Below are 15654 nucleotides of genomic sequence, written 5' to 3'. Positions count from 1 at the left end.
TTACAGGGCGACCTTTCCACTAGGATTTCCCTAGTCTTATTTGGGGGGGGGGGGGGCGCTGCATCTTAAGGTCTGTCATTGAGTCAACTGGCGTGGTTTCGATTCCACGGTTGTACGTGACAAGGAGAAGGGTTGTGGGTTTTCTCGGTTTCCTCCCTCTGCAAGCGAATTAGTGAAATAAAATTGGACCATATGTTAGTTCCGAAATGACCTAGTTTGTTTTGAGTGAATATTAAACCCCATTTCTTTTTCTCTCTAGTCTTATTTATCAATATTGCTTTATAGAGACTTAGAGAAGCCAAGTCGAAACATCACTCAGTAAGTAAATGAAATGAAATGGAGTTGAACGTCCTACTCCAACTGGCCTAATGAAGACACCATACCATACAGTGTGCTATGAGGGAAACTTTGCCCAGACCACGGCGCTATCACCTACTCTTATATCAAATTCCAACTGCCAAGGGATCTTATACGTGCACACCAATGTGTACACGGGAACTCGATTTTCCGTACCACCTGAATTGTATTTCATAGACTAGTGACTTGTGTATCCAGGAAACAAAACAAGACTGCCCGGTGTAGAGACAATAATTGCATTTGAAGGAAACCCTGTTTTCAATAATACACGAATCGATGGATACATCATTAGTACTTTCACGTAAAATTTGAATTTCCCAATTTGAAGGCGTCACGGTTGTTCTAAATATAAATGTTAGATAATCAAAATGTCTGCTATTCATTTAGGACTAAAATATATGAGTATGGTTCCGCGCTTAGGTTTGGTGTTTCCAGGGGCAGGGATAACTCCTTGCCTGTATGTCTCCGGGACTCGGGGGCAAGGGCCAACTCCTTGCCTGTATGTCTCCGGGACTCGGGGGCAAGGGCCAACTGCTTGATTGTATGTCTCCAAGACTCATGGGATAAGGGCTAACTCCTTGATCGTATGTCTCCAAGTAACCTGGTTCCTCACAACAAATTAAATAGGTCAGCTTGTACACTAAAGTTAACCGCGATAATGTCAAATATCGAAAAAAAAAAAATTAACTTTTTGATTAGATGGACCCCCCCCCCCCAACCCCTTCACACGCTAATAGTAGGGTATTTTGTATCAACCCGTTGCTTCGTTTTATTCATGAAACTTAATCTAAATTGATTTAAGACTGCAAACTTTTCATTGCCTAAGTGCTAAAATTTTATCCAATGAGAGAGAGCGAGAAGTGGGGTTTAACGTCCACTTGACACAAACTAGGTCATTTTGAGACTAACATACGGTTCAATTTTATTTCAATAATTTGCTTGCCCGTAGGGGTCTTTTAGCAGTGGGAGGAAACCGGAGGACCAGGAGAAAACCCACGAGGTCTGACAGGCGACCCTACACTTTATCCAATGAATATGGTCCTATTTTCTAAAATTGATAGCAATATCTGATTTTTAATAATAGTACTGATCCATACTGATAAGAAATCAGGTCTTAAAACAAGCAGAACTTGTGGATTGGGGTCAAAAATAAAGTTATCAATTTCATTGGTTTTAATGTGTTGGATTTATATCATAGTCTGGTTATCTGTCTTTTTGGTTAGTGCTAAATGATAAGGCCAGCTCAAGTTTTCGTCATAGGTCACGAGATGTAAACAGGGCTATCGCTAATCCCAACCCTAACCCTGGACCTTGCTCCAATGCTTATCCTAACCCTAACCTACAATCTCGCCAACAATTACGTGCCCTAACAGCATTTAATCTCAGCGACCTGGATAAAAATTGAGCTGGCCTTAACAAATAGATTTAGCCGTTTCTTGACAATCTGATGTCTGTATATACTGTAAAATCGATTTCTGGATCCGCTGTTGACACAGCCCAAAATATGAGGTCTATCCATGAACGGATTTCTGGGTTTCACACAGCCCAAACCTTAAATTAGATAACATTCCCCTTCCTTTTTGCGAACAAAAATTTAGTAGCATAATCATCGTCCAATCACTAATTAAAATAATACATCTGACCAATCAAATTAAATACTTTATTTTAAACTAAAATCAGACAGGCTTGTTCCTTTTTAAAAAAAAATATCGTAAAAAAAATGAAATTAGTTTTGAGCAGAAGCTTTACATCATACAAAATGTATTAAATATTTGTGTTTCTTTTATTTTAACAGGCAAGAAGAATCTCGTTTGATATTTTCTCGATGTACATATGTATATACATTATAAAACTACCGGTAGCAATTATAGCACATGTTCGTATTAAAGATTCATTATGTAAGATTTAGATAAAGAGCTGGTCGTTCTTGCTATAGCACATGTTCGTATTAAAGATGCATTATGTAAGATTTAGATAAGAGAGAGAGAAATGGGGTTTAACGTCCAGCTGACACAAACTAGGTCATTTTGGGACTAACATATGGTTTTACTTTCATTTCAATAATTCGCTTGTGCGTAGGGGTCATTAGCAGTGAGATGGAAACCAGAGGACCCGGAGAAAACCCTCGAGGTTGGACTGGGCAAAGTTTCCCTCATAGCACACTGTATGGTATGGTGTCTTCATTAGGCCAGTTGGAGTAGGACGTTCAACTCCATTTCATTTCATTTACTTACTGAGTGATGTTTCGACTTGGCTTCTCTAAGTCTCTATAAAGCAATATTGATAAATAAGACTAGAGAGAAAAAGAAATGGGGTTTAATATTCACTCGAAACAAACTAGGTCATTTCGGAACTAACATATGGTCCAATTTTATTTCAATAATTCGCTTGCAGTGGGAGGAAACCGGAGAAAACCCACAACCCTTCTCCTTGTCACTTAACAACCGGGGAATCGAAACCACGCCAGTTGATGATACAGCCCAAACACTAAGCATTTAGTCATCCAACCCCATTTAGATAAAGAGCTGACAGTTCTTGCTATAATAGTTCCCAAAAAAGATAATGAAAAATTACTATAGTGAAGGTTTATTCAAGTTACTTTATGCTGTGTGAAGTTATAAGTGTTTGAAGTTTTGACAAGATTTAGCATAGATTGTTCATTATCGTAGTAACGCTACTTGACAAGCGATTTGTAGTCTAGATTATCCTTTTTATCGTTAAATTTTTATATCTCACGCTTGTGTTCATCCATTTGAATCTCAGGCATTCGATGTTCTAGAGTGTTTGATGATAGGCTTGTCATGTGAATAAAAGTCAAAATAGTAGTTGATATAACATTTGAAGCCAGAATAAAGACCTGCATAATTAGTTTAGCTCTAAGTTTACATAATGCATCTTTAAAATGATAGCACAAATCCTTTGTGAAACTAGTAATGATAGCATGTTCTCTGAGTGCCAAAAAAAAAATATGTTATAGATAAATGTCCAAATAGTAGTTGATATAACATTTGAAGCCAGAATAAAGACCTGCATTAGTTTAGCTCTAAGTTTACATAATGCATCTTTAACATTATAGCACAAATCCCTCGTGAAACTAGTAATGATAGCATGTTCTCTGAATGCCCAAAAAAAATATGTTACAGATTAAAAAACACAACACAATTTATATGGAAAACAATCACTGGTTTATACACTTATAGCACAACGTTTCGACAAGTATTCTCTTATCGTGAATATAAACTAGTGATTGTTTTCCATATAAACTGTGTTGTTTTTTTTTTAAATGTGCTCAATCGCTAAATGCCACTCAACAATTATGTTCTAGAATATACAATCTGAATAAAACACAGATCTATATTTCGTTTCGTTTTTTATACTTTCGATGGCCTACACTACATGAAGATCTGACAAGTTATAGCGATAGGTCACGTCAGGGGTCAAAAGACCGACTTCTGACCCTATGACGTCAGACATTTAATTAACCAATCAGCATTGATGTTACTAGTGGATTACTCACAGTTCTGTGAAAAACACGCCTAAAGCTCGCCATAACAGACCGTTTCATTGGCTTATCCCCGACACCATTCAGAACACGAGTTAAATAACAACTCTTCCAGATCCAAGTGTAGTAAAGACAAGTAAAACGAAATTTTGAATTATAAAAACGAAACGAAATAAGATCTGTGTTTTTTTTTTAATGGGCTCAATCGCTAAATGCCACTTAAAGATTATGTTCTAGATTATAGCACCACTGGAAGAATGGTTTTATTGACACTAGCTTGGAATGCCCAGCCTATTGGTGGTTATACACATCTATACCATATGGGGTATGTATTCTTAATTCCATTTTTCCGTACTTTTCTGTTCTTACAACTGGATTCCCCAATACACAGTTCCTAGAGGTTTCCATGGCAATATAATTAATATCTAAATAAAGTTCATTTAACATGATATAGGTGAAATAATCTGATATAAAATAATAATCTGCTTATATAGGTTCATATAGAAAATAGCAAAACATCAAATACGAGTTTACCGCAGAAATAAAACAGGCTAGCACCACCCGTTAGGTAAATATTTTGATGGGCCTCGTTTAAAACTGATTAAATCCAAGTAGAGAATTTATCTACCGGTGATATTTTATAGTTTTTATTCTTGCGTGGATTAAGCCGTAGAGAGAGAGAAATAGGGTTTAACATCCACTTGACACAAAACAGGTCATTTCGGGACTAACATATGGTTCAATTTTATTTCAATTCGCTAGCGTGTAGGGGTCTTTAGCAGTGGGAGGAAACTGGAGTACCCGGAGAAAACCCACGAGGTTGGACAGGCGACCCTACTCCTTGTCACGTACAACCGAGGTAAGCCGTAGAAAATTGGATAATCAGCTGCTTCAACTCTTTGTGATGTTTTACTAGATTTAAGAAATGTTATATTTATTTGAAGATAATATATTTTATATACATATTGATAGTGATGCCGTAAATCATAAATCAGTATTATTTAACAATTAATATCTTCGTCTAATCTCATTTTTTTTCAATAAAAAAATCATTTTTTTCAAATTCTTGTTTATTTTAATTACAAATCAATGTTTCTTTAATTTATCTCTGTTGATAAACATTGCTCTAGAGCTGAATCTAATGTATGTGGTGGCTAATTTATAACAAGTGACAGAAAATCCCTTACAAGAGCCATCGGCCACTGACGGAAAACCCCTTACAAAAAGCCATCGGCCACTGACAGAAACCCCTTACAAAGAGCCATCGGTCACTGACAGAAAACCCCTAAAGAGCCATCGGTCACTGACAGAAAACCCTTTACAAAGATCCATCGGTCACTGACAGAAAACCCCTTACAAAGATCCATCGGTCACTGACAGAAAACCCCTTACAACGAGCCATCAGCCAATAACAAAACCCTATACCAAGTGAAAAAAAAAACAAAAAAAAAAACCTTTCAAGGAGCCATTTGCCTGATTGTGGTGATAGTGCTTAGCAAAGATTATCATTTCAAGAAAATAGATCACCAAAATATAATAAAGAAAAAAAAAAAACAAAACCATCTTAGGTATGTAAATAATCATATCAAACTTTAGAAAAGCGATTGGATTGCGTTAAAATTTGCATTTATTATTTAAATAAATTTAACAATAACTTGAAAAAAAAGAAAGTAAGCCACATTTACAAATAAAAAAAAACACTGAGAGGCCAACAGAACATTGAATATTATGCAATTTTATGATATTAATTAAGGGTTTACGATCAGAGGAACAAATAGTGTCTATATTAATAATATATATGTATGATAAAACAAAATGCTATGTATAAACATATATATATTATATACAGTTAAACCTTTCTAATCAGGACAACCTTGACCTTCCTGTTCAGGACAACATTGACTTTCCTATTCAGGACAACCTTAACCTCTCTACAAGATCTTTATAAATTATATTTTGGGCAAAAAACTGATTGAGGGGTATCGTATCCAGTATCGTGAGCACATATATAACAAACTAATTCTTGAATCCAAGGTTGCCATGATTACTACAGTGTCACTCAAGAAGGTTCAAATTATAACTCTTTATGAAAATTCCATTTGAAAAAAAAAAAAAATGTTTAAGCTAATCTAATTTACAAGAAAGGATAACAGGTAACACACATATAGCTATACTCCCTAATCATCACCCCTCTTTTTACTCAACATGGATTCTTTTATGCAAACAAAGCCTTTTCAAAAGGTTATTCCTTTTCAGTATTTAAGGGGTGATTTTAAAAGGATAACAGATTAAGATCAATTGGATGAAGAAAGGGTTTATTTACATCAAATATACTTCAAAGCAAGCAATCACGTAAACAATGGGCTGAAAATGCTTAATAAATTTAAAAATTATGACATTTGTTTCATTTATTTAACAACAGTTGTACACCTATCCAATAATTTTATTGAAAACTTTTAAAAACCAGATTTTTGCTTGTCATGACTAATGCCAGAAACTAACTTGGTGTTTACAGAAACTACTGGCAGTATCATTGCTCCATGGATACAAGGGAGATAAATAGGGGAGGTAACTTAATTCAAGGGAGATAAACAGGTTATAGAACAGGTCTATACTCAATACAAATTTCAGACATATTGCCTTTAAACACATCCAATGATTGAACTAACACTAGTCTAGATTAACCAAACATATCAAACTGATAGAGAAACTAAAAATCTGGTTAACCAAAGCTACCAGTAGAATGGCAAACTTCTCATATTAGAAAAAGAGATCCGAGCTCTGTCAAGCCTGATATTGTCTTATAGGGAAACTTTAAGAGAGAAAGAGAGAGAATGGGGTTTAACGTACCTTCGACACAAACTAGGTCATTTCGGGACTAATATATGGTTTAATTTTATTTCAATAATTCGCTTGCGCTTATGGGTCTTTAGCAGTGGGAGGAAACCGGAGGACCCGGAGAAAACCCACGAGGTGGGAGGGAAACTTTAAAATCTGATTAACAAAAGCTACTATTCTAATGGCAAACTCCTCATTGGACAAGGTGATACAAGCTCTGCCGCGCCTAATATTGTGAAAGGTGGTGGCGCTAATCTCTGCCATTTTGAAGTATATCTGAATTCAACCATCTACAGTTTATCGATCTATTAGCATCGAGAAATATTTCAAGTATTAAGAAGAAGAAAAACATTAACAATAATATAAAAATGTTTTTTTTTCTCTCATGCTTTTTCAACATAGTTGGAAGGGAGCATTCCATGTTTGCCCGTCCTCTTCACCCTTCCAACCATCCAGCCGTCATCGATGACCTCACAGTCAATGATCAGGTCTCCTTCACTGAACGAAACTTCATCATCATCGGCAGCGGTGTAGTCGTAAATAGCACGATATGAAGGTACGTGAACCTGAAAAACAATGACAGATATATTTAAACAGAAAAACGAAATCAGAGAGAAAGAGAGAGAGAGTTTAACAGCCACTCAACACAAACTAGCTCATTTCGGGATTAACATATGGTTCAATTTTATTTCAATAATTTGCTTGCTTGTAGGGGGTCGTTAGCAGTGGGAGGAAACTGGAGGACCAGGAGAAAACCCATGCGGTTGGAAAGTCGACCATACACCTTGTCACTTTCAAGCGAAGAATTGAAATCACACCACTGGTCTCAATGACAGACCTTGTGATTTCAAACCAGCGCATTAAACCACTAGACTACCGCCCCCCCGCAGCCCATTCAAAAGTGGAAACGGCAATGACTGACAAAAGGAAATTTTTCACAGAGGTATTACTGCCCACTTCAGTTGGACCCTGACCTGAAATACGTAACTTGGTTTGAAAATTCCTGGAGGTGTGTCCGTGGTTATGAATTTAAATACTTACTGATCCTCTGCCCGGCTGCTGCTGGCCATATCCACCTGAAAAAAACAAATAGAAAATTATAGAATAGTTGATTTCACATCTCAACATCTGGTAAATCTGGTAAATTAAGGAGCTGGACTTGCCTTTCAGTCAAATTAACATCCAAACATCTGGTAAGTTCCAGAGCTGGACTTAACTTACAGTCAAATTAACATCTAAACATCTGGTAAGTTCCAGAGCTGGACTTGCCTTACAGTCAAATTCACATCCAAACATCTGGTAAGTTCCAGAGCTGGACTTAACTTACAGTCAAATTAACATCTAAACATCTGGTAAGTTCCTGTCTTCATTAGCCCAGGTTAGGAGCAGAACAGTAGGACGTTAAACTCCATTTCATCTGGTAAGTTCCAGAGCTGGACTTCTTAACTTAGTCAAATTCACATCCAAACATCTGGTAAGTTCCAGAGCTGGACTTAACTTAGTCAAATTCACATCCAAACATCTGATAAGTTCAGATGCAGGGCTCTCATTTCATTCAAATTTGTCAGTCTTGGCCGGCAGTCAATTAATAACCCATGAAATCAGAATATTAAACAATTTTAACTCAGAACATGACAAACATAGTTTAATTAATGGTTTTTGCGTCTAAACAATGAATCAACTATTCCAGATCCTAGTGCAGTAAAGACAAGTAAAACAAAATTTTGAACTATAAAAAACGAAAGGAAATAGGATCTGTGTTTTTAACAGATTAATAACAACTCTTCCAGATCCTAGTGCAGTAAAGACAAGTAAAATGAAATTTTGAACTATCAAAAAAGAAACGCAATAGGATCTGTGTTTTAATCAGATCAATTAAATAAGTTAATTATTACAGAGCATCAATATGTTCGTAATATATCTTTCTGGATACCTGTGTACGTTTTCTAAACGACGTTGTCCAATAGATGGTAATATACGAGGGTTCAAACAATATGGGTAGTTTGTGTACATTTTTCCAATCAACGTTTTATATCAATAGAGAGAGAGAGAGAGAAATGGGGTTTAACGTCCACTCGACACAAACTAGGTAATTTCGGGACTAACATATGGTTTAATTTTATTTCAATAATTCGCTTGCGCGTAGGGGTCTTTAGCAGTGGGAGGAAACCGGAGGACCCGGAGAACCCGGAGAAAACCCATGAGGTTGGACAGACGACCCTACTCCTTGTCACGTACAACCGGGGAATCGAAACCACGCCAGTTGACTCAATGATACAGCGCGCACATGCTAACCATTCAGCCATCCACCCCCCTTATAATCAATAGAAGTTCTAACAATAAAGACAAGCTTATGTCACCCTACGACGAGATAAAACCAATGGTGACTAACGGTGAATGACAGCTTATGTCACCACGACTAAATTTTTCGACGACTGGACGCAACCAAGTGCAACCAGTTGATCATAGTCGTAAGCGTGCTCATGTTGCCCGACGTCGGTTGCAGAATCAGAGCCACAAATGATCACATGACTGCCCCGTGATAACCTTCAAAATGACCTCATTCCACTTGGCCGCCATGTTTGTTACCGCCCCCTGGGTACCACGTGACTAAATAACCGAATCTTATTGGCTACCACAGCGAGGGGCTGACTCAAGGTAGTTGTAGGTGCGCTCATGACGCTTGCGACCCTGGACAACAAGTTGTCTGCGGTAGTAGTTGTAGAACATGTGCGACTCCGAGATCCTGGAGACGACTGGACGGCGACTGGTCCCGACTTACACCAGTACTAAGAGTGCTTAGGTCGCCCAGGTAGTCACGACTGATCAGTTCCACTTGATCGTTAACCAATTGCCGATTTCGAGTTGCGTCAGAGGATAATTGTCGAAACGTTGTGCTTATAGTAAACCAGTGACTGTTTCCCATAAAATATATCTGCTGTTAAAGATACATTATGGGAGATTTGATAAAGAGTTGGCAGTTCTCACTATAATAGTTAAAAACTTGATAATGTAAAGGTAATTTGCTAAAAATTTCATTCAAATTCATCCACTATGAACCGAAAACTAAGCGATTGAAATTTCCGCCTGGTCTCGATCATCATTACTAAAGTCAGTACGATAAACAGCACAGTTTTGATTATCCATTTAATCGTTAAATCGTGAAGGAAAGTTATGCAGTAAATCGGCTCATAATCCACTCTAATTAATAATTTAGATAACATTTCAGGCCTAAAGAAAGACCTGCAATAGACAGATTTAGCTTTTGAATAATGTATGTTTAATAGTGGATAAAACTAACATCTTTAAATGTCTTAGCATTAAAAAAACCCAGGAAATGTATCAAAAATAAGGGAAAAAAATAAGCCAAATATTGGAATACATATAATGTTGGATGCAAACTAAAAATAATATGGCATACAAAATATTTTGGAAGATAAAAATCAAATAATAAAACAAATACATGTATATTCAAATAAAAGAATTAACATAGTTTTATAAAAAAAATAATAAATATACCGGTCACAGCTAAAATAAAATAAAAAGACTAAAACCAAACAAAGGCTGCAAAATAATCATAATACCAAAAATAAAATGTAAAAAAAATAAATACTCAAACAAAATGTAAAAATAAATGAAACAAAATACTCAAACAAAAGACAGACTTAAAGAAAAAAAAAAAGAAAAAAAACTGCAGGAAAAAACTACACCAGAAAATCCTACTTCTAAAATTGGATGTATGGAAAATCGATCACAGCATAAATAAAGTTGTAATCAATGAAATGAATAGGGTTTAATGTCCTACTTTTCTGCACCAAATGGGCTAATGAAGAGGGGATCATGGCATAAATAAAGTTGTTATGAATGAAATGGAGTTTTAAATTGTTTACTTCTTCTAGTTTTAAAGAATGCTATTTTAACCTTTAGGAATGCTATTCTGTTTCTAGAATGCTATTCTAGCCTTTAAGAATGCTATTCTAGCCTTTAAGAATGGTGTTCTAGCCCTTTAATAATGCTGTTCTAGAATGCTATTCTAGCCCTTTAAGAATGCTATTCTAGCCTTTTAAGAATGCTATTCTGTTTCTAGAATGCTGTTCTAGCCCTTTATGAATGCTATTCTGTTTCTAGAATGCTGTTCTAGCCCTTTAAGAATGCTATTCTGTTTCTAGAATGCTGTTCTAGCCCTTTAAGAATGCTATTCTGTTTCTAGAATGCTATTGTAGCCCTTTAAGAATGCTATTGTAGCCCTTTAAGAATGTTCTTCTAGTCCTTTAAGAATGCAGTTCTAGAAAGCTAAGTTTTTCCCGGGGGGAAGCATGATACTGACATCCACCTTATACTAAAACCTATCTTATACTAAAACCCATCTTATACTAAAACCCCATCTTATACTGAAACCCATCGATAGTGAGGTCCTACTGTACTTTTAATCAACAATTCAGCACTGATATCACAACAGATACGGACAATCGAAAATGTAGAAGCTAAAATGTTACAGTCTTTTAAAGAGAAAAAAAAAAATGATTGAATCAGAAGCTAGTAATAAAATATATAAGATTGTTATAGATCCTCTTCTTTCATTCAGGTTAGTTTTATATACTTTATATATATATAAAAAAAAGTAGTGTTTTTATTCTGTATGCTGAACGACTTACTATCCATGGCAGGTGGTGGTGGTGGAGGTAACATACCATCACCGAATAATTCACGATCATTTATATTGCTACTAGTATACCCTATAAAATTCATAATTACCAAACATTTCTTAAAGTAAAAATTACTCAACTAATATTAACGTAACCGTCCCAATTTGGGTTTACTATAAAATTTGTGGGAATAGTTAAAAGAACTGTGAAAAAGGAATCCCCAACAACTTTGTAAAGGGAACAGCGGCATATTCTCACTTAAGCTTGAAGGAGTTAACCCTAAATTCCAAGTTAATCGGATCATAACTCTAGTCCACAGAGCATACACAGGATTTTTCTTATATGACGTATAAATTTAGCCTCAAGAGCGAATTACAAGCCAATTGGATGATAGCTTTAGTCTCAAGAAAGCTAATTGGATGGTAACTTTAGTCTCAAGAAAGCCAATTGGATGATAGATTTAGTCTCAAGAAAGTCAATTGGATGGTAGTCTCAAGAAAGCCAATTGGATGATAGATTTAGTCTCAAGAAAGCCAATTGGATGGTAGTCTCAAGAAAGCCAATTGGATGATAGCTTTAGTCTCAAGAAAGGTATATTTCAACACGTCCGAACGATTAACAAAGGAATATATTTATAAAGGTCAGCCGCATTCACCCACCCACCTGGTCATCTGCACCCACCCACCTGGTCATCTGCACCCACCCACCTGGTCATCTGCACCCACCCACCTGGTCATCTGCATCCACCAACCTGATCATGCGCATCCCCACCAACAGAGAAGGAAATGGTGACAATGTTCAACACACCCACCCAGTTCTGCGATTATTGTTTTCTATCAGTGGTCTTGTTGAACTCACTCACCATGTTTTGTGGGCTTCTTTTGCAAAAGTCCTTATACAAATATTAAATCAGTAAAAAAATTTACTTGAAAGAAAGACAAGGGTTGTTGGCTGGGGAGGATTATATTTACCTTGAAAGACAGGAGTGGTGGGGGGTCATGGGGTCGGGGGTAGGGAGGATTATATTTACCTTGAAAGACAGGAGGAGCTGGCTGAGGAGGATTATAATGTTGAGGATAAGCAGTCATTGGATCATAATCCGAGATAGATCCTGGCTGACGTCTCTGACCATTCTGAACTAAAAAATAAAAAAAAACACAAGTAGAATTATTATCAGTACACATTAATTAGAGAGAGAAAGAGAGAGAGAGAGAGAGAGAGAGAGAAAGAGAGAGAGAGAGAGAGACCATGAGGTTGGACAGGCGACCCTACACCTTGTCATGTTCTGGTGGGGAATCGAAAACCACCATCCAACCCTCCACCCGGTTTAAAAATAAAATGAAATAAAATGGAGATTAACATCCAAAATTTTCTGCTCCAACTGGGCTAATTAAACCTGGCAAATGCCAAGCAGTGTGTTATGAGGGAAATTTTGCACGGACAATGATGTTTTCTTCATCAAGGACAGTGGCCTTTAATATGTATGACAGCAGGTAAAAGAATGGATCTCAGTTGTTCGCCCCATTCTTCATAAGAAGCCATTCTTCAAAATCCCAAGGAGATTTATTAGTATGATGCCCATCTATGTATTTTACCTGTGCAATTCATGTCATCTCAATGTCTGGGCATATATTGTTATTCAATGGCTTTTACACATACTACTTTTGTCCAGAATGACGTCACTTTCAGAATTACGTCAAACTGTAATGACGTCAACACTAGCAACCACAATTTTTGTAAAAAAAAAGAAAGAAAAAGGGGCAGAACCTATGATGAATTTTAATGTTATCGCCATTATTGGTGATTTTTTTTAATGATAATCTGGATAGTACTGTGTATTTTGAGATTTACATGTAGTTATAGAATAAAAACAGAACTCAATGAACATTGTATACCGCTCTAGCACTAATATTTATTTCACATTCATTTAATATCTAATCTTTGCTTAAAAATTCGTAAAAATCATTTAAAACCACCAAAAATCATTTTATTTGTACTTGTGTCCAGTTTAAAGCTGACTGATTAATTTTGGTAATGATTGTCCGATTTTCAAGTATTTATTTCATGACTACTGTCCAAATATTAATCATTATACATCAATAAACAATTGGGTGTTTATTTTTTAACAGTGACCGAGAAATTGAACACTTGTAAATTGGACATTCATTATCAAATTTAAATGGTCAGCTATAAACTGGACAGATGTACAAATTAGATGAATTTTGGTGATTTTAAATGATTTTTACGAATTTTTAAACAAGGATTTGATATTGAATGAATGTTAAGGAAATTAGTGCTAAATACACAAGATTAAATGATACCCAGATTAATGTATTATTCATTTAGAATTTACCCATAAATAAATATTAAAATACAGACGCAATTACAAATGTTTGTATCATAACTAATCACTACCAAGCATAACCTATTCAAATCTAAAACCCGTTATGAAGCCAAACTAATTTATTGAAAGCAATTTTAAAAAAACAAATGGACAATGGGACCCACAGAGGACTTTTGCATGGCGAATACAAAAGCAGAAAGAGTAAACTAGACTTATAACAAAATATCTCCATATAAAGCAACAAATGGCGGACACAAAATCTTCAAATTAGTACCCCATCAATTTTTAAAATATTTAGTCCTGGAGAAAAAAAAATTAAATATATTTCATAGTAAGTAAACCCACTGACTTCCAAAATATAATAAATATTTTAAAAGAATAACTGTCCATTTATCAAATTAAACTTTTTGGGATATTTTGAAAATGAAAGCTTTTCACATCATAAAGCAACATATAGAATTTTGTCAAATTCGTAAGACGCACGTTTTTTTTTTAATATTTAATATCACAACAAATTAAGAATATCTGTTAGTAGCTTATCGACTTTTAAAATGAACAATGGAACCGGATATATCAAAATAAAATCTTATTAAATTAAACTTTTCGATTTGAGAAATGAAATACAGAATCAAATATACAAAAAAAAAAAAATCTTATCATTAAACTACCAGTAATTAAAACTTTTGGATAAATTGAAAATCTAAGCTCTCCAAAACACGATGTCATGAGATTTAATTCTTATCGTAAGTGACAAATGTTCCCATCATAAGTAATCGTTTCCAAACATAACCTATTCAAATTTTTCAACTAGTCATAAAACTATATAAATATAAAGAATGTGGGAACCCTTCGGGACAAAATCTAATGAAATTGTATAACCGTTCGTTGCAAAAGTTCTTAAGTGTGAATTCATTTCGATTTAAAATGGTTCAAATATTATCCAACGTGACATATCATTTCTGTCTCAGTCGGAATCAGCCATAAAACAAAACAAAATTATTAAATGTAATATTTAAAAAAAAAAAAAAAAAATGGACAAATGAGATCCAGAGGACTTGAGGCCAACACATTCGCAAGGCGAAAAAAAAAAGGCAGACAGAGAAAACCAACCTTTAAGCAACAAAAGATGTAAATCATCATATTAGTAACGTATAAATATATTTTTTTTTAAATATTTAGTACTGGAAAAAATAATAGATATTTGATAGCAAGTAAACCCATTGAATTCTGAAATATAATATACTAAAAGAAAAACTTTCTATCAATCAAATTAAACTTTTTGGATGAAGCAACATTAAAGTCGTAAGATTAGCAAGGTATAATTATTTTTTTTTAAATTTAATATCGCAAAAAATAAAAATATCTATTTAGTAGCTTATCGACTCTTGAAATGAAATACGGACCCAGATATATGAAAATAAAATTTTATCAAATTAAACCATTTGGAAAAAAAGAAAATATTAAGTGTCGCAAAAGATTTGTTAGCAAGTAACTTTTCGACTTGAGAAGTTTGGGAAAACGGTAAATTAAAAATGTAAGCTCTCCAAAACATAAAAAGCATATAGCATTAAGCAATTTAAAAAAATAAAAAATATAATATATCAAAAAATGTGTTATCAAAAACGGACATATATTTTTATTTAAAAAAAAAAAAATGATTAATAACTTCTCCATTATTTTAGTGTGATATTTAAAACTAATAAAAAAATTTGTTTCGTTATTTTGTGACTTACAGCCATCTGCAGGAACAGATTCTATAATATCTAAAAATGTACAAATGACAAAAAAAAATATGGAGGTTTAAATGAAAAGAAAATTAAATAAAATGAAATATCTTTCTGATGTGATAAGACCTGATAGTTGATGAAAATGGAGAATGAAGTGGTAGTCAATTTTATGAGATTTTTAAGATGGGATAACAAAAATTCATAAAAATATAACCCAAATAATCCTGTGAATCAGTAAAT

At 34.7% G+C, this 15654-nt stretch overlaps 1 protein-coding gene across 12 annotated transcripts in view; it reads right to left on the bottom strand.

Annotated features, from left to right (window-relative positions):
- Window positions 1-2003: 2003 nt before the first annotated feature.
- Window positions 2004-15654, bottom strand: part of LOC126822732 (LIM and SH3 domain protein F42H10.3) — an 86437-nt gene continuing 72786 nt past the window's right edge. For 6 of the 12 annotated variants that reach the window (XM_056101442.1, XM_056101445.1, XM_056101435.1 and 3 more), the window contains 5 exons: window positions 15421-15450; window positions 12374-12481; window positions 11353-11433; window positions 7739-7773; window positions 2004-7263 (listed from right to left, as the gene is read on the bottom strand). In XM_056101442.1, coding sequence (XP_055957417.1) covers window positions 7081-7263; window positions 7739-7773; window positions 11353-11433; window positions 12374-12481; window positions 15421-15450 — 437 coding nt within the window. In that variant the 3' untranslated portion in view covers window positions 2004-7080. The remainder of the gene's footprint in view (window positions 7264-7738; window positions 7774-11352; window positions 11434-12373; window positions 12482-15420; window positions 15451-15654) is intronic. The other 6 variants (XM_056101440.1, XM_056101436.1, XM_050551766.2 and 3 more) reach the window with 3 other exon arrangements.

Source organism: Patella vulgata, chromosome 5, assembly GCF_932274485.2.
Source record: "Patella vulgata chromosome 5, xgPatVulg1.2, whole genome shotgun sequence".
Lineage (NCBI taxonomy): Eukaryota > Metazoa > Mollusca > Gastropoda > Patellidae > Patella > Patella vulgata.
Note: the sequence above shows the minus strand (reverse complement) of the source record. Positions and strands in the feature narration are given on the sequence as shown.